This window comes from Quercus robur, chromosome 8 (genome assembly GCF_932294415.1).
Source record: "Quercus robur chromosome 8, dhQueRobu3.1, whole genome shotgun sequence".
Lineage (NCBI taxonomy): Eukaryota > Viridiplantae > Streptophyta > Magnoliopsida > Fagales > Fagaceae > Quercus > Quercus robur.
Window position 1 is genome coordinate 17,843,614 of NC_065541.1, and position 19,288 is coordinate 17,862,901.

A 19,288-nucleotide genomic window follows, 5' to 3' on the forward strand; every position below is an offset into this window, starting at 1 on the left:
TTATATGGTTTGGAATTTAGTAGTCCAACGCACAGTAACAATGACCAAAGCAAAAATAAGTAATATTCATTCAATTAATTATAGTCTAGATTTTGTCATATTATCTAATCTCACCCTAATTTGACTCCACTTTTCTTGCAAAAAGGACCAAGAAACAAGACATAAGTAATACAATAAGGAATATATAAAATATAGGCAATCACTATGAACATCTTGTGGACGTGCCGGAGTGGTTATCGGGCATGACTAGAAATCATGTGGGCTCTGCCCGCGCAGGTTCGAATCCTGCCGTCCACGCCTCTTTTTTGGCTGCTTATGTTTTTTCGTTATCATTGCACTTTCTAGCTTCTACGTACCCTTTTATTCTTACCAAACTAGAAGAACCGAAGAGAAGTAAATCTTTAGCTTAACAAGCCTAGAACTTGAATTAGGTCTTAATAAACAACTGTTTAGTCAGAAAGATCTCAAAAAAAAATTTGTTTAGTCAGAAAAACATTAGTCATGAAATGTCCTCCTATATTTGCAGTATGCACATAGGATATCGATGAAGCTTCATTTTTATCATCCTCTGAGATCCTATGATTGTCCACACCAACATGGCAACATGGGACCTATTTCTCATCTCATACTTTTCCCTGAATTTGCATGTTACCTACAAGAACTTTTAGTTAACAGTGATATTTATCCCATATTAATCCTTCATAACAATTTTTTTTTTTTTCCTAAAATTGGTTACATTAGAAAAGAAGTGCATGGAGTTCTTAGAAATTTCAAAAACTGAAGTATTTCCCAATATGAGTAGAAGTGGAAACAAAGTATTTGCCCATTGTTTAGCAACACAGGCTCAACTCGAATGTTAATTTGTGGTTAGAAAAAGTATGTGATCTTGATCTTCTTATTAATGTTTCTTCCTTAGAATATGTGATGCAAGCCAATTAATAATATCTTTATCGTTTTTATAATAAAAAAATGAATCGGCTATTGACTTGTGCATAATAGCATAATTACATGATTATATAGGCATTTTTTTTTTCTTTCTGGCTGAGTGAAAACGTAAAAAGTACATTTGTTTTCATATACATGTAAAATTGACGTGTATATTATTATGTAAGATTTTTTTTTTAATGCATACTATTAATTAGTCTTTCATCCATATATATTTCCTTCTCTAATCATTCGAATGAGTTCTATTATCAACCAAGTAAAAGTTGCCTCTAAATCAAAATTACTGTTCAAAATTCAAAACATCACAACAGACACTACAAAAAACGCGACTTTAAGCCGCGTTTTTTAGCCGCGTTTATGGAAAACGCGGCTAAAGCTTCTCCCTTGAGCCGCGTTTTTGATGAACGCGGCTCAAAGGAAGGGCTGGAGCCGCGTTTTTCCAAAAACGCGGCTCAAAGGAAAGCCTAGAGCCGCGTTTTCCAAAAACGCGGCTCCAAAACGCGGCTTCAGTCCCGTCCGGATTTTTATTTTTTTTATTTATTTATTTATTTATTTTTTTTTTAATTATAGCTTGAGCTGCGTTTTTTAAACGCAGCTTCAAAATGTTTGAAACAGACTTTACAAGTCTGGAGCTGCGTTTAAAACGCAGCTTAGACATTTAGATTGAGCTGCGTTTAAAAAACGCAGATTCAATTCATATTAAAAAAAAAAAAAAAAAAAGCCCTCAATAGGACACAACAACGGAAAAAACCCTAAATTGAAAAAACTCTCAGCTCACTCAGCCCCATACCTTCCTTTCTCCCACGCCTGAGATCGAACCCAACCTTGAAACTTTTTGACCAGCAAGGGCATCGGCTTTGGCATTAGAGTTGAGGTGATATCAGTGTGGAGATTCGTGGGATCGTGCTCCGATCTGTGCTCCGATTTGTGGGATCATGGGTGTCGCCGTCGGTCTGGCCGTAGGTCGTGGTTGTGGTGCTTGTTTTGCCGTGGTGCTGGGTTTCTATTTTTGTCATGGGTTGCTGTGGGTTTCTATTTCTGCTCTCTCACCTTCTTTCTCACTCTCTCCCTTAGACTCCCAAACCCTCACCTCCAACCCACCCATCTCTACCACCGATCCTCCCCACTAGGACCTTCGCCTCCACCTCCATCACCTCCTTCGCCAACCCTCACTTCGAAGAATCCAACCTCAACGCATTGCTATTCGTGAACGACAATCGCCTGAACGGACGGCAGAGATTTAGAGGAGGAGTGAGGGGGTTGTGGAGGTGAATGTCGACAGAGCTCATTGTGCTTTGTCCCGATTTGTGGAAAAGCATGCTTGATCGAGAATGGGCTTTTTTAATAATTGATGAATCTCACCATGTTCGGTGTTCTAAGAAAGTGTCTGAACCAGAAGAGGTACAATCACTCTCCTATGTCTTGACATATGTGAAAGCAATTGGGTGGGTTTGATATTTTCTTCTTACCTGTTAAATAAAATTTGATAATTATGCCTCAATAACATCTAATTCTCAAATGAGACTTCCATTGCATCAAGGAGTTAGAGCATTTATTTTTGCTGCTTTAGTTTTTTGACTTCTTGTTGTTGAAATTTAATACATCTAAACACGGAACCTCCCCTGCAGTGGAAAATATATTGCCTAAATATTCAAATATGATTTTTTTTAAAAAAAAAATTTATATAGGTTCTAAACCTGCTGTGCATGCACCATAGGACCATATTTTGTTGCTATTATATGCAGAAATTATGTATTTAAAAAAACAATGGAACTTTATGCATGAAAAGTTGGAATGCATGATGAAAAATAGACTTTCATGTATGATCTATTGCCTAAAAATGGCCAACAAGACTGTTGAAACTTGGGGGCATTTCTCAAAATAATTGAAATATAGAAACACAGCATATATATATATATATATATATATATATATATTTGTTTTTTTTGTGTCGTGTTGGTCTGCAGTATGATAGATATAATTTTACTTTGGATGCCTCCCTGTTCTTCTTGATCATTGTAATTTGGGTTACTAATTTATGCCACTATAGTACTATTCTAGTGTATTTGGGTTGGCTATTCTTTAATAAAAAGCTCTTATGTTATTTATTATAAAAAAAATGTTTTACTTTGGATGCACATGATCTATTATTTTTATTTATTTTTTTCTGTTCCAAAATATTTACTAACATTGACTAAAATTTTTTTATCCCATTGATAAATAAAATTGGCCTAAAATGCTATTAACAGTTCAATATATTTCTAAATACCAATATAATCATAGGTTGAACAAGTATGATAAGTGATGGAAATATATACTCCTTTTAGTCAACAGAAGCAACTTTCATTGTTCTTTACTTCCTGAAAGTCAAATTCAATTTTGTCAAGACTTGAGTAGGAATGTGAGGTTGAAATTTTGGCAACTGTATTGTACAAACTTCATTGAATATGAAAGCATATAGTTTGAGGTGGAAGATGGGATGAAAGGACTATTGTTTAATGTGGTGTCTTTGGCAGGAAAGTAATGCTTGTGGCTTTGAGGGATGTGAAATGACTATTTCGGATCTGAAACTGCTGTTTTTTCAAATCTTTGTATGAATGGTTGCTAGCTTTAGGCTCATTTTCCTTTTCCACCCTATTAAATTTTTTTGATCATTGTGGGTGACTTGCTTTTTTCTGATTTATATAATTTTTATTACTTGTCAAAAAAATTCTTGAACCAAAAAAAGAATATGAAAACATATTGAAAACATTTTTTTTAAAGGGTAGTCCTCACTATTGCTGTTTTTCCATACAATCATCTCTTCCACAAGACATTATAAAAGGAAAAAATGGTGAGTATGAACCAAAGGGTAGTCCTCATTTTCATGAACAATCTCTTTTGTAATTTGCTTTCATATTCCACTTTTTTATTGCTATGGTTAGTTAATTGTACTTATCATCTGCAAGGATCCTTTTGCCATATGTTAATTTTTTTTTCCTTTGTTCTTTTTTGGTTTATTGACAGATAAAAGCTGTCCTTGATGTGGCTCTGAAGATCAAGTGAATAGTTCTACTATCTGGGACCCCTTCTTTTTTGAGGTTGTGGGACATTTAAACAATGCGACCATTCCTTTTTAATTGATACTCTATCTTGCTTGGCTTTCTAATGTTTTGTGTGGCTTTATTTTTTAATTTTTTTTTAATGAATTCTAATATCTTAGTTGTATATTTCCTAGGTGATCATAGGCCATATGACATTTTCTCGTCAGATAAACATGCTATGGCAAGTTTCTTTACACCTTTATGTCTTACAAGATTGATTTTCTTTTACACAGTTTGTTAATATAATCTATTTTTTCTTGGCAATTCTATTGGTAATAGGCCTGGTCTACTGGGAATGAACAAATATGAGTTTGCAAAAACTTACTGTGTTGTCAGAGTTGTCCGTGATTCTCAAGGGAAATTTTATCAGGTAGTCTTTAGAATTGTGTCAGAATGGCACTATGTGGTTTGGATAAATTACTTTTCATACTGCCTTGTGGTTAAGTTGGTGTTTTAACGACCCATTAATAAGCAAAAAACAAAAAGCATCATGCTGAGCATGCTTTTCATGAAGGTGATGAAAGACCATGTGGCTAACTGTATTTCTTGGATGATAGAGTTGACCACTTTGTGGATTCTTATCCTATAAGGGATATCTATAAAGACATTGGTAATAGGTATGCCATGTGATTGGAAAACAGAGAGGCCATATCTTTTATCTAGAGAATTGTGTAATGATATCTATAAGTGTTCTGATCACAAGCTTTTTCTCATATTTTGCTGTTGCAAAGAACTTTTTAAAACATTTCATGTTGTTCTTGTAGGATTTCTCGAAGGGAATTCGCTTGGAAGAGTTGAATGTGTTACTTAGGCAAACTATTATGGTTTGTGCTCTTGTTCTCAATATGATAAAAATCTCTCATCTATACTTTCTTTTTCTTTTTTTCAGTTAAACCATTATATATTAACTAAAAAATTAGAGACTCTTTTGATTGAGGTCCCAAGCAGCCCATAAATTGCATGAGCACCTAGAGTACGGCCTTAATGTAGCCCACATAGGTATATATATATATATATATATATATATTTTAAACTCTAATATTTTGAAGTTTATTTTTTTAGACCATTAGTTGGCTTGGTTTCTAGTGCTCTTCATTGGCCCACTCTATTTTTAGTTGATTTGTTTTAGTCGAACTTTGATCAGCTTAATTATTTATTGTCTCTTGATAAGTGCAAATTGATAAGTGCTTGGATTCTTTTAGGAAAAAATTCTGGAAAAAATTTGCGCATTTTCTGCATTTTGTTGTTGTGAGCTTCTGTGTTGCATATAATCATCCTCAACTCTCTCTTTCTAGTTTTAATTTTTTTCATCTTCTGTGCCTTTTTTATTTCCCAGTTACTGTTAGTGAAGTTGAAGAACCTTTTGAGCTTTAGAAGAGCATTAGCAGTTCTGTAATCAATGATGGGTTGATAAACAAGGTATGTTAGTGCTTAAAACCAAGGCTTCTTCTCTTCAACAGTTTGCTTATCATGTTGCATTTCCTACCATGCCCTTGCTTCTATCCCTGATTTTTCTTGATTTTTTTTAGACTTCTTGTTTGGGTATGGAAAAACTAGTTGCATAGGGCGGAATTACCAAATGAGAAATCAGATATTAAAAATTAAATGTCATTTATTTTATTTTCCAACAATTGCCTTGTATGTTCTTCCACGAGCAGGAGATTCACTGTGGTATATTTTAGTGAATCGCCACCTGCTTCCAGATATTAAGAATGCAGAGGTATTGCTAAAATTGTTGCCATACTTTTCTGAAGGCATTTTTAATTGTTTTAATCCAAATTTAGTGGTTCAAAACACTATGAGGACAAAATCCAGGATAGTGGGCCTTACCCATTTTCACTTATATTTGTGAAATTTTATAAAAATTTAGAATGATTTGGCATCAATTTTGTCCACATTGATGGATGGTGCCCATCATAGATATCTTTCTTTGTTAGGTTGACTTGTGCTTCTGCATGTCTAATCGAATTAATGATAATTTATGACACATCAAAATAATAATAATAATAATTTATGCGTGCACATTACCATTTCATATGCAACCTAAATTTCAGTACCAAGTAGTGTGGTGATGTGGTCACCTTATTGCATTGTCTGCACTCACAATTATTATTGTTAAGATACTCTACTATCTATACTCTATACCCTACATGTCACAGCCTATACTCATGTTCCTTGTTGGTGATAAAGGTACCACATGTAATTGTGGCGGTCATTCTCCAAAATAAATAGCCATTTATCATCTTTCATGTAATCTTATTGTCCTTTAATTTCCCCTAAATTTTTATCTCATTAAGATAGTGTTTCTCTTCTTTTTTTTGCCAAAGTTTTTGACTAGGTTGTTTTAACGAATAACTATTGCATAGTCTTCCTCTCATGTTACTCTTTGTATTTTTTTTTTTTTAATCCAAATGAGCTCTCTTCCTCATAACATTTTTCTCCCAAATTGCTCCATTGTGAGGCCTTTTGATACAACTGTGCATCTAAGCATTGCGGAATTACAATTTCAAATTCATGTTTAGAGTATTATGTATTGGGGGCAAAAATTTGGCAAATTTAACTCCCGCCAGAATAATTTGTGCAGACTTATTTTGAAGTGGACATCAAAGCAAACTGGTTGCTGCCTGTGGCTGTTTGAGAGCAATTTAGAATGTACAAAAATCATTTTGGTATATTTTTTGTGATGTACAAAAATCCTTGTGATGTAGGAATGCGAACTTGTGTATTTCCTTTGTGATGTTCATGAAAGTTGTGATGTTTATTATGGAATTTGTGATCTCGGGATGTAATGATGTTTATGCAACTTGTTTATTTTTTTTTTGATGTATATGGAACTTGTGATGTAGGAATGGGAAGTTGTTTAATTCCCTTGTGATGTTTACGGAACTAGTGACCCCAAGGATGTATTGACGTTTATGGAACTTGTTTATTTTTTTTTTGATGTATATGGAACTTGTGATGTAGGAATGGGAAGTTGTTTAGATCCCTTGTGATGTTTATGGAACTTGTGATGTAGGAATGGGTGATTGTTTAATTCCCTTGTGATGTAATGACGTTTATGGAACTTGTGATGTAGGAATGGAAGTTGTTTAATTCCCTTGTGATGTTTATGGAATATGTGATCCTTGGGATGTAATAAGTTGTGAAAGAAGGGAGTTGTGTGTATAGCAGGAAGTACAGAAAGCAGAGAAAAAAAATTGAAAAAAAAAAACCTATAGCCGCGTTTTTTAAAACGCGGCTATAGCGTGATCAATGTTGCTGGGAAATAGTTATAGCCGCGTTTCTTAGAAACGCCGCTATAGGTCCCGTTTCAGCTGCGTTTCAAACGCGGCTACAGACATCGTATTCAGCTTGTTTGGAATACCTATAGCCGCGTTTTTAAAAACGCGGCTATAGGTCCGCAACCATAGCCGCGTTTGAAACGCAGCTCGAAGCTGTCCTGGAGCCGCGTTTTTAGTAAACGCGGCTATAGGTCGAATCCTGGAGCCGCGGTTAGAAAACGCGGCTCCAGGTCCGGTTTTAGCCGCGTTTTCTGAAAACGCGGCTATAGGGTTTGAGCTGCGGACATTAGGCCGCGTTTACAAACGCGTAAACGCGGCCATAGGAAACGCGGCTAAAAGCCTATAGCCGCGTTTTTGGGGTCTTAAGCTGCGTTTTTCAAACGCAGCTTTAGACCCTTTTTTTTGTAGTGAGAAGAAATTACAAATGAAAGAAAAAAAATTTAAAAAGAGGTTTTTTTATTTTATTTTAATGTTAATGTACTTTATTACCAAAAATAATATAGCAAGAACGAAGAAGAGAAAAGAAAAAGCTGGTCATATATGTAGGATGGGGTGATCACTGAGAAAACCAACCAAAAAAGGAGTTAGAAAAAGCTTCCACAGCCTTACTTCTAGCCACTGAGACTCCCACAGACTCACAGTCACCTGCCTGTCTGCCTGCATGTTTATACTCATTACAGTTTTGTACAGATAGGTGGTGGTTTGGCCTGGTGCATGGTGTACATGTACGTTTACTGATCATAACAGTGATCACAGGCACCTTTAGTATCGTTTAAGAAAGAAGGTTATATGCTAGTTGTTGCTATCAGAATTTGCTTCCTTTTTATCTATGTATCTTCCACTCGTTTCCCAAAGCTCTCTACTGCCAAAACTAGAAAGGCAGAGATGCTCACCTTGTGTTTCAGCTCATAAAGACGTAAACTATTACTCTAGAATAGTAAACCCTTCCTACTTTATTTTAAAGAAAAAATACAATTAAGAGTGAGAAAGAGTTGCTAGGGTTTTGAGCTTTAAAAAGCATTACTTAAACAGCCTGTGTAAAGTTCTTCAGATGTTTCAATTCTGAGTTTTCAACTCATCAACTAATTCCTATGGCTTTCTTACTATCACTTATATATATATATATATATATATATATATATATATATATATATATATTTGTATCTTAAACAAAGGCCAAACGTAATAGTAGGAAGAGCGTTACAGTGGGCAATGACTTACTTAAATGATGTTGCCTCACTCTCTATTGATTTAATTTAGTTTATCGGGCAATGATACTCTTACACTAGTTTTTTACATGTGTATTTTTACATTCACTTTTATTTTATGTGTTAAAATATAGACATTTCTGTATCAGTTGTGGATATTGATGAAAAAAAAATGCATACAAACATGTAATGGGATTATATAGGTCTTTAATTTCTTTGAAAACCATCTAACGCTACACATCCCAGATCATACAATCATAGGCAATTCTCATATATTAGCTGGTGTAGGATTGAATTGATTGAGTTATCATCTGAGTGTTGCCGGAAACAACAATCTGAACAGTTAAAACTTTGAAAGCATTTGGTGTATCCGACTTAATCCTTCAGATATATTTTTACATGAGCAAAATTTACAGTAAAAACCTATTTCTGTTGAGCAGTATGATTGCTTGTATCTGTGTAGTACTTTTAGTAAATTTGGTTATCTTATCTGATATGAATATAAGTTTTTTTTTTTTTTTTTTTTAAAGAAAATTACACTTATTAGAGCTCAAGGGTGTGAACATGCCCAGTGACTCATAATTAAGCTTTAGTTCATTTAGGCCACAACCACAACAGAATTAAAAGGAACAAGATCTAATACCCTAGGGTAGATCAATATGAGACAATTGAAAAGTAACTGACAAGAGATCAGAAGAGAGAGAGGTCAAGCATTAGAGCTGAATTAGTTTAACAACAAAAGGGAAACCAAAAGGCTGTGTGTATGGGTTGTTTTTCACACACATTACACACTGATGTAAACAGCCCAAAAACAAAAATAGACACCTTTTTTGGTTCTAATATGAAAGCTTGAGTGACAAATCAACAGAACTAGAAGTGGCACAATAAGCAGTAGTAGTAGGATAAGAAGGTTCGCCACCCACAGCAACTGAACCTTCTCCAGGCAATTCAAGCCCCTTGGAAGAAGTGCCTCTGCCACTTTTCCCAGGGAAAAACTCGTATTCCATGAAAACACTTCCACACATTGAATTTCCCTTCCTGTGAATTGCCACAACTTCTACACCCTACATACCCCCATAGCAAACAGACAATCTAAAAAATTAGATACAAAAAAATACTATTAAAAAATTAAACTGTACAGTTCCACATTATGAGTTAATAATTAATGGTACGACCTCTCTATACCCTACAGATTGCATATAACAAAACCAAGCAAAATTTATGGAAATTTTCAACACAATGTAATAATTTGATAGCCAACACAATGTAATTAATAATGGAAGTCAAATAAATCTACCTGATCAAGGTTGCGAGTGGCATGCCTGGGTGCTGTGGTGGCACCAAAATTGCTAGTGAAGTTTGGGATGTTTTCGAGATTTGATCCATGAAAAGCAGAGCCGCTGATTGGAGATGTCTCACTATTCTGGTCTCTCCCTCCATCAAACCCTATATTTCCCCCATTGAAGCGTTTTTTCTGCAACTAAAACGACCTCAGAATTAAAAATATATACTATTATTAATCATGACACTAAATAACAGCATAAGGGTACTGAGCTATGTTAAAAACTGTAATATTTCATTTGAGGTTAGGAAAAGAATGGGTTGGTACAAGAAAATAACTAATGTAATAGTGTATATATCAAGAACATATATAAAAGTTTTTTTTTTTTTTTTTTAAAAAGGCCTTAACCATAGTAACACAACTCAACTCAATGACCTGATCAAACTTCTTCTTTTTTCCTATGATTATGAAAAGGTATAAAAAGCAAATGATTAGAAAATTTTCTTTTTCCAACATTTACTCAGGAAACAAACAGAAGGTGTGATTGAAAGTCATTAAAAAATGGCTAAACCCAACACACCTTCAAGCAGAGATCACAGTTGTGAGGCACAGATTGCAACTTTGGCATTGAAGAGAGCTCTCTAGAGGTCTCAACAAAAACTCTAGGATCCGGAACCCCAATCCCAGCGTACGGATTCAACACAACCTGATCAGACATCAGCATCCCAAAAGTCCCACCAAACCCAGCACCTCCATTTCCAGCCCCACAGCTGCCATTAACAACTGAAGATGGAGGTGCAGGCGCACGGTACTGAACTGGAACAGACCCAGAAACGTGATGTTCAGTGAAGGGTGACATAAATGGAGTTTGGCACTGAAGAGGAGGCTGAGGATCAGGGAGGCTGCTGGGAAATTCAGTCATCTTCTTCCAACTCTCTTGGATCCTGAGTCGCTCAAGCTTTTCAACACCGAGTCCTCTCTGGGCTTGTTTTTTCTGGGTTGGTCCCTTGCTAGGCTTTCTCCCTCGAGTTTTTGAGGTGGGTGATTTGGTTTCTTCATAAACGGTGTTCATGGTTGGGTGTGAGGCCATGAGGAACAGTGGAGTTCTATTAGTAGAAGTAGTAGCCATTAGAGAGCGAGAGAGGTGTGTTTGTGTTGCGTTAGAGATATAGATGAAAGGAAGTGAAAGAGAGAGTTGGGTTTTGAAAGATATCAAAAAGTTGGGTATCTTCAAGATTGCAATACCAATGCTCTTTGAGTAGGGGACTCTTTTAAAGTGGGTTTGGATTTAGAGAGAGAGAGAGAGAGAGAGGTTTGTTATCTTATGTGAACCGAAACAAGTAGAACTAACTGCGTGACATGCTAAAAGGACAAGGCTCTATATATGTCTTTGGCTCTACTTTGTAAATCTGTGTGTTCGTATTTTGTTCAGTGTTAAGTTGTACTTGTACATGTTTAATCTTCCATTGCTTTCACTACCACACCCATGTTACTGTGTGCAAGAATTAACATAGAAGACTAGTTAAAGTTTCCCCGTATGAAATAAAATGAAATTTTTATATGTTTACATTGTAGACACATAAAATTGATAAATGTTATACATATTTGCACAAAATGTGCAGTTTATCACTTTTTGTGTAAATTTACTTAAGAAGTACAATAAAAATCAGCTTGAACTTGAATACCCCTCCATTTTGTTACATTCATCCTCCACTAGTACTGGAATATAAGGTGAAATGTCAATTGTAGAGCACGCTCCTATAACACGCGTGGCAGATTGGCTTTTTTTTTTTCTGAGATGGTACATACTGACACGTGTCATGCTCAGAGACCCAAGGGCCGGTTTGTTTCAGGCTTGGTCGGAACAAGGTTAGTGCTTTCTTTGTTTCTCGGCAAGGTACGTACCAAAATAAGCAAAGCAGTTTTGCATCGTAGCAGTGTCAGCTTAGACAAATTTGGTAAAAGATCATTAGGTTATGTAACTGCATTTGAAAAAAGCTATTGGCTTTGCCTTTAGTTTTATATATGCAAAGTGTTTGTAATTTTGCACATCAATTTAAAGGTCATGATCCTCTGATCATGGGGATGGTTGAGGCAGATGATCATCAGGTAGCTAGGGAAGTGTGGAACATTTTGTAAACCTCTTGGCAATCATGTGGACTGAGATTTGGTCATGAATATGTGATCTGCCTATGGTATAGGCTTGCAATCATAACCTTATTCTGTTCTTCATATATGGAAACATGAAAAGCAGACTCCATGTGATAGTTTCTAAAGTAAAATTAACCCACTATCCTGAACAACATATTGATTAGGATTTAGGACCTTTTATTCAATAGAACATTGGAATTCAAATACGAGGTTTACTTAATTTATACTACATTTAATTTGCCTTTTGTAGCTAATTGACGATAAAAATGTCTTGTGACAAGTCAAAATGATGAATACACATTATTGCTTGATCACCATAATCTAAGGTTACTTTGCAAAGTATGTTTTCCTCTATCATTGGTTGATGCAAAGGGAAAAAAAATTGTTCAACCCCGGAATTGTCTCCAGACTCTAAGCAAGAATTATTATTGTTGTGTGAAGTAGACCTAATCATATTGGGTTTGGGTGTTAAATATGTCTATTTTATATTAGGCTCAAACCAAATCAGTCAAAGGAAGTTTACATTCAAGTGTCAGGTCATCACGTTATAGGCCCACCCCATGACCCAAATTTACCAAAAAGAGAGAAGGAAAGAAAGAAAGAAAGATGATGTCTACACATTAGACTATTAGAGTATGAGACAACTTATTAAGTTTCTAAGTGCTTCAATAAAAACGTGTATTCAAGCTAAGAATTATGATGAATAAGTACATTGTGCTAAGTGATTGTCGCGTTACTTATCAATGGCTACAGACTAGAAAAATAAATCAAGGTCTTTAGTGGAAATCCCAACTTTTAAAAGTAATTACTAAAAGGAGTGCGATATGATAACATGATAGTAATACTATATATATATAGTAGTGAGGAAGATTAATTAGTGATATGTCTCTTTTCCTTCCCTAGTAAATATATATCTCATATAATCCCACTACTACAACTATGACTACCATTCATCTAAAAAGGAAATACCCAAGTACAACGAATATCAACAAGTAATTCCAACCTTTAAGCTCTTCAAAGTTCAAACCTACACTCATTGATCCCATGTCTTGAAATCCAAGCTTCACGCATTATGTAGTCAGCTATGCTAAGTTGTTAATAATGGAAATAACAAACAAAAAATTTCAGCCACTCCAACCAATACATTCCAAGTTTTGTGTCACCCTTATTTCATAATCTAAATTATTATGGGATTCTTTTTTTTAGAGTAGTAACAAAAGCCATCATGATCCAAACATTATCCCTTAGCTCTTATCAAATAATAAAGAAATTGTACTAACTAGCCAGGTCTAAATCATCATTTGGTTTCTCCCCTACTCCCAACTGAAACTATGTAGGGTCTAAGTCTAACCATTCATGAATCCACATTAAGAATTTATTTGAATAATAATCAATTGGTTTCTCCCCTAATCCCAACTGACACTAGGTCTAATCATAATCTTTATCAACCCACATTAAGACTACACCACCATGATAGCTTCACACAATTAAATTAAGAGCTCAAATCTAACCTCTACAGATCAATTGGTCCACTAATTCCTCACATGAGTGAAGCTATCAATCATGCCTAAGCTAACCTATCACCCACCAAAGCTAGTTCACTAATTTTTTATGAGAAGTTCACTAATTACTTGTGTTATGCCACATCAACTAACAATTACAATACCCAAACATTCTTTTTTTTTTTTTTTTTTTTTTTTGGGGTGCACGTAATATTTGCACACAAACCAAGCCAATTGTGCCATATATCTTACTTATGTGAGTGAAGGGTTTGGATTAAAATCAAAACTGCGTGACCAACCAAAGGCTTGTCAAAATAAAAATACGATTTGGATGAGAAATCCCAAATGCCCAAACCCAATAGGCATGTAGATTGTATTTGTAGGGTGTACGAATTGCGCCAGCCCACAAAAATTGTGATATTTTGACCAATTAGGATCGGCCACGTCATCAAATGGGCTCCACTTTCCATTTATGGGCCTTAATCTTTCCTTAGATTTAGAGCATCAAAGAAAGAATCAAAGGTCGGTAAGGCAGCAAAAATCAAAATCCAACAAAGTTGTTCTTGGAGAATCTGAAAAGATTATTGTGATGGGGTCCCTCTTTGTGGTGGTCCCCACTCTACCACGTGCCAGAGGGGGGACCAACATTAGGGTGTCAAGTACGAGGAGAGAGATAGAGATAGAGAAGTTTTTTGTACGGAAAATAGCGGCTGGGGAGAAAGCATACAAAGGGGATGGTTTTGGCACGTATGAAAGGTGTATTTCTTTAATCAGCACATTAGGTCGTGCATTTTAAAAATTCTAATAACTTTTTACGAAAAATTAAATATTTATTTAAAAAGTTAATCGTTTTTTTATAAAATATTTTCTTAAATAGTTTACTAACATATGTCCTAAGAATATAAATTAGTAAAACTCTAAAATAAAAAAGAATAATGTAAAAACATCATTTAAAGTTTGGGTTTATTGCAAAAACACCTCTTATAATTTCAATTATTTCTTATAATTTATAGAGATTTATCCTAAATGTTTTGATTAAAAACAATACAAACTGGTTGGGCTACAAAATTCTTTACAATTTAATTGAAAGAACTATAGTTTCACACCCTTACTTAGTCTAATTTACCATTAATTATTCTTAAGTTGACACGTGTGAGGATTGGTTTTGGGTTTGGTTCTAAATATGCTTTTTTGGGGTTGCTTGGTTTGGACAGACATGGTGGATTCTGGGGTTCTGGGAAGCAGATTGTGCCTTGCATGGAATGATTGGGGATTTGAGCATTATTTATAGTATAGGGGTGTAGGGGATGCGGCTATGGGCTGTGTTTTGGTGGGGACCAACTCACACGTGTTGGAATGATCTTCTATTTTCATTGGGCTTACCCATTTGCAAAGTGGTAAAATGTATCAACCGTGTTTACCTTTTACAGTATATTGTTGTAGGTGGTAAAAAAAAAAGTATTATTTCATTCGTGGAGTGTTAGATGTCTTGTATTTTTTGACACTCCATCAACAAGTCATTTTGATATTCAAACAAAGAGTTAGAAAATTTTAAATATGTATATGGAATGGTAGGGAGAGGTGTTAATTGGCTCAAAAGTTATGTCATTATAACCTATAAATGGGGGAAGTAGCAATGTTGTACCGTAACCATAATAGATTTGGATGAGACTTGGGAGGATGAAAAACTGAAATGATAAAAATTTTAAGATTGATAGTGTAAGGGCAAGTTTTGATTCCTAAGCCCAAAATGTAGAAGGATTTAGACACAAAGAGCTCAACACAATGAATTTTTAGATAGTGGGTTGAAAACTAGGTTTTAGTGAATTGGACAACGTCCATAATGAATTTAAGATTGAAATAAAATAAAGAAAAACAGGTTTTATGCGAAGAAATTCTTCCTCGGCAAAGTCCAAGGAGAGTAGTTCTGGAGTATATTCTTCTTAAACTTGATTACAATTTCAGTACCTTGTGTTGCAGTGTTTTTCAGATTTTCAGATGAACTCCCCCCTTGTCCCTTGAGGATCTCTCACATTATATAGCTTCCTTTGGCTGATCTTGGCCCTCCATTTGTTGATTATGTAGGCCTTTACTCGATTGCTTGTCCCATCAAATGTCCTCCCAAGTCTTCTGTGAGTTGCGGCAACCAAGACAACACTGTTCAGATGTCTTCTCCACATAAATGCGACTAGGGTGTTTGGTGAGGTGCATTAAATATGGTGGCAACCACCAAACCTCCAATCACGTCAAGACTAACCCCCTCTCTAAAGCTCTTTCTCTACAGTGTAACCCCCTCCTGTAATGTGCCATTGACATGGCCATGGCCCACCTCTCCGACCTTACCATCTGAGTGTATAGACTCCTCGGAACTATATTGGCCTCCTCGGCCTTGAGTATGACACATGGCATGATTACCTTATTAGATTTCTATACCCCACAAATAGAAAAGTTATAAATAAATAAATAAAATGTTTCACTTTTCCCTTATGTGTATTTGATAGATGATGGAAAAGTAAAATGATAAAAATTAATTATAAATTTGTAATAATAAATAAATAAATAAAAAGTAGAAAGATAGAAAATGTCACTCTTCCCTAATGTGTGTTTCTTATGTGTGTCTGATAGATGATGAAAAAAATAATGCGATGAAAATTACTTATATATATAAAAGAAGAAAAGAAAGATTATGGAAAAAGGTAATTTGTAAAAATCTATTGATGTGATTTTTTTCAGCCTATAAATATTAATTTTTTATATTCTTTTATAAAAATATTGTAATAAAAAAATGGACAAAATAATAAATTTGATGAAAGAATACTTTTCTCTCCAACGTTTACTCCCAATCTGGGAGAATAGTTTTTGATGGGTTGGTGGAGAATCTCTACCCTCCCCTTTCCATCCTCTCTCATTTTCATTCCACCATACCAAACAATAGAAAACTCTTTTTATTTTTATTTTTTCAACCTGTCTTTTCCATCTGTCTCCCCCCTTCTTAACCAAACATACGCTCATGTCATTCCAAAATATAGATAAAGAATTAGTAATGGTGTACGTTCAGCACTAACGAGACAAGCTTTGGTTGTGCACCTATGAATGTGGGTAGAATAAAAAGAAGAGAATAAATTGACTTAATTAAATACTATCTATATATGCATTACCATCGAGAGGTTATTATTAAGGCTCTCTCCCAACTTTTAAGAGTTTGCCTATTTCAACAGCCAGTTCTTCTCTCATTTCCTATTGCTCTACGGGTATTTGGTTGCTCATGATATTATATTACACTGTAATATTACATTGTAATCTTACATTAATATAATCTCAATATAAGAATATAATATAACATTATTTAAGAAAGTAATTAGATTAAAATGATGTGATATATTTTGTAATTTTAAATTATAGTAATGTTAGAAAAAATAAAATAAATCAAAAATTTTAATGTCACATTATTGTAATGTGCATCACATCAAGGGCATATCACAACAAACTAAACACCCCCTACATGTAAACATTTGACTGTTTTCGGCACTCAAAAAAATCTCCATTTGCCATTATGTAAACAACAAGAAGATAATATGATCATATCGTCTTATCTTCCTTTCAATACAAATTTTTTTAAAAAAATATGAATAACAAAAATACTCAAAACTAGGATTGTGGTATACTAATTTTTTTTTCCTCAATATTTTTAGGATTTTTAAAAGTCAAACTAACATTATTGATGAGTAATATACTAATTATAATTTAGAAATATTACTTTTGTTAGAGAAATAAGTGTGTTATGGAACCTTTAAATGTGGTCTTTTGTTTCAAAATGAGAATGCAAACAAAAACTATATCAATAAGAAAATTAAATCTCTTTGTTTATCTCGTCTAAGCCAACCTTGTGAACCCATGATGTTCTAATTAAAGGTACACAGTCCATTCCTCCCCTATCATGTAGAGTAGTAAAACCATAATATATTTATGTAATTTACTAATTTTATGTTTGATTACCATTCTTTATGTGGCTCTGTGGTTTCCAGGGGTTTACATGAGTGAGCAGGTAAAAGGTAAGTATTGCATTGTTGTTTCCTAGAGGTTGCTATAAAGAAAGTAGTTGAAGTAACTGTAAGCTCTGGCTTTATGCATCTTGTGAAGGAGCTAACTAATTGTGTACAAAGTAGCAAAAGATACCCTATCCCCCTGACTTACATTTTTGTTCCAATAAGACAATCATAAATACAAGGACCACAAGGGGAAGATATAATTATATAGATATGAATCTGAACTGAGATTTGCTTTCATTCTCACTCTGTTTCTGTCACTTATTTTTACCATGTAGCCCTTACCTACCATACCCAAATAAAAACCTATCGATACTCTCCCATATGACATGGCCTGTGGGGCCAAAACAGCTACGAAATATAGTACATGTCTTATTACACTAGGATTTCATAGAGCTCAGGGCATGATGAGTAACATCCAAAGGTTATGGAGAAATCTGGGCCGTTCAAGGAGGACAAATCTGAGTATCAAATATATATATATCCTGTGTCTACTGCTATAGCATTTATGTACTCGTGGCCTGGGCTGCATTTCTTTATGCATGAACAGGTCTCTGTCATCTGTTAGTTGTGTTGGTCCTGCAAAAATGCAAGTACAAAACAAAGACCCCGACATCGAGACATGTCTTTGAGCCTTGAGGGGTCCGGCTGTATATATCACTTGTGGACACTCAGAATTGTACATTTTTTTCCATAATTTTTTTTATTAATTATTGTAGTGTTAAGTTTTAATTGTAATAATATTATTTTTATACGAGTCTACTATTAATAAAAAACATTATTACCACTAATCACAACTTATCATTTCAAATTTTAATAATAATAATAATAATAACAAATTATGAAAACTATTGTATCTCTAAGTATAATGTTTAAAAAATGGGTACTTTGGAGCAAAATGTTTGAGCTCTACTGTATTTTTCTTAGCCATTTTCATGTTTTACTGGTATGGTACTATGGTAGGCCAATTAATGGTTTTGGTGGTATGTTAATGTAACAAAGATAAATACTTTTTTTTTTTTTTTTGAGTACAACAAAGATAAATACTTAATGGAGTACCACTTAATTATATTTGTTTGATTAGCCAAGTGTCTTATAGCTCAATTGGTTGCTATCTCTTGATATTTTAACAGAAACATCCATGATTCAAAACTCCTCAATCCCAACTATCAAAGCATAAAATAAAAATACAAAATAAATTATGGAAAGAGGAAAAAAAAAAAAAAACCAAAGGAAGAGACAGACGTTTGCTCTGTTAAGTATTAGACAAATGGCTGAATTATAAAAAAAGTACCTAAAGAACTATATCTAAGTTTTGCCCTTTCCTTTTTACGCAGTATCTTACTCATTATATATAATGAGTTTAATATATAAGTGGATAATGCCCACACGATGTGAGAGAGAACTGGGAACATAGATAAGAAGTGCCTACAGGCTAGTCAAGCTAGAAAACTAAATTCATGCATTAAACCTTTTAATTATTAGTTTTATGACCATTTATTCTCAAACCTTTCATCCGCTTGTCCAGTTGCTGCTTTGTCAGCTCTCTCAGCAATCCAGATATTAATAAGTGGTCAAGAAATTGCAGACATAACTCAAGCCAATCAACAATATTTCTTTCTCAGCATTTACTAACATGTTTGGGAGGAGGAAATATTGAATGGAATTAATTATATTCCATATCTTCCATCTTCAAAATACTCTTCTCAGAAATAATGGAATAACTAGGATGGAATACTCAATACTCAACAACCTCTTCCATTTTCTCCCAAGCATTCTTCTCATTAGAA

The 19,288-nt window shown here is 34.4% G+C and overlaps 1 protein-coding gene, 2 long non-coding RNA genes and 1 other non-coding gene across 6 annotated transcripts; 3 read left to right on the forward strand and 1 right to left on the reverse strand.

The window, feature by feature from the left end:
- The first annotated feature begins 215 nt into the window (after positions 1-215).
- TRNAS-AGA (transfer RNA serine (anticodon AGA)) lies at positions 216-297 on the forward strand. Its single transcript has one exon. It is a non-coding gene; the product is annotated as a tRNA-Ser (tRNA).
- A 1,355-nt stretch (positions 298-1,652) lies between these two features.
- LOC126694851 (uncharacterized) lies at positions 1,653-4,211 on the forward strand. The gene is made up of 3 exons (XR_007645911.1): positions 1,653-2,346; positions 3,952-4,025; positions 4,163-4,211. It is a non-coding gene; the product is annotated as an uncharacterized LOC126694851 (long non-coding RNA).
- Positions 4,212-4,223: 12 nt separating this feature from the next.
- On the forward strand, positions 4,224-6,892 carry LOC126694850 (uncharacterized). Of its 2 annotated transcripts, XR_007645909.1 has the most exons (4): positions 4,224-4,398; positions 4,793-4,852; positions 5,365-5,447; positions 6,613-6,892. It is a non-coding gene; the product is annotated as an uncharacterized LOC126694850 (long non-coding RNA). The 2 variants fall into 2 exon arrangements; XR_007645910.1 differs by lacking the exon at positions 4,793-4,852 and having other exon boundaries at positions 4,225-4,398.
- A 2,322-nt stretch (positions 6,893-9,214) lies between these two features.
- LOC126693920 (uncharacterized) lies at positions 9,215-11,112 on the reverse strand. 2 transcript variants are annotated; one of them, XM_050389977.1, is made up of 3 exons: positions 10,380-11,112; positions 9,815-9,991; positions 9,215-9,581 (listed from the first exon to the last, which is right to left on the reverse strand). In XM_050389977.1, the coding sequence occupies exons 1-3, from the start codon at positions 10,926-10,928 to the stop codon at positions 9,354-9,356; spliced, it is 954 nt and encodes a 317-aa protein (XP_050245934.1). In that variant the 5' UTR covers positions 10,929-11,112; the 3' UTR covers positions 9,215-9,353. The 2 variants fall into 2 exon arrangements, with proteins under 2 accessions (XP_050245934.1, XP_050245933.1); XM_050389976.1 differs by having other exon boundaries at positions 9,815-9,997.
- Between the last annotated feature and the right edge of the window lie 8,176 nt (positions 11,113-19,288).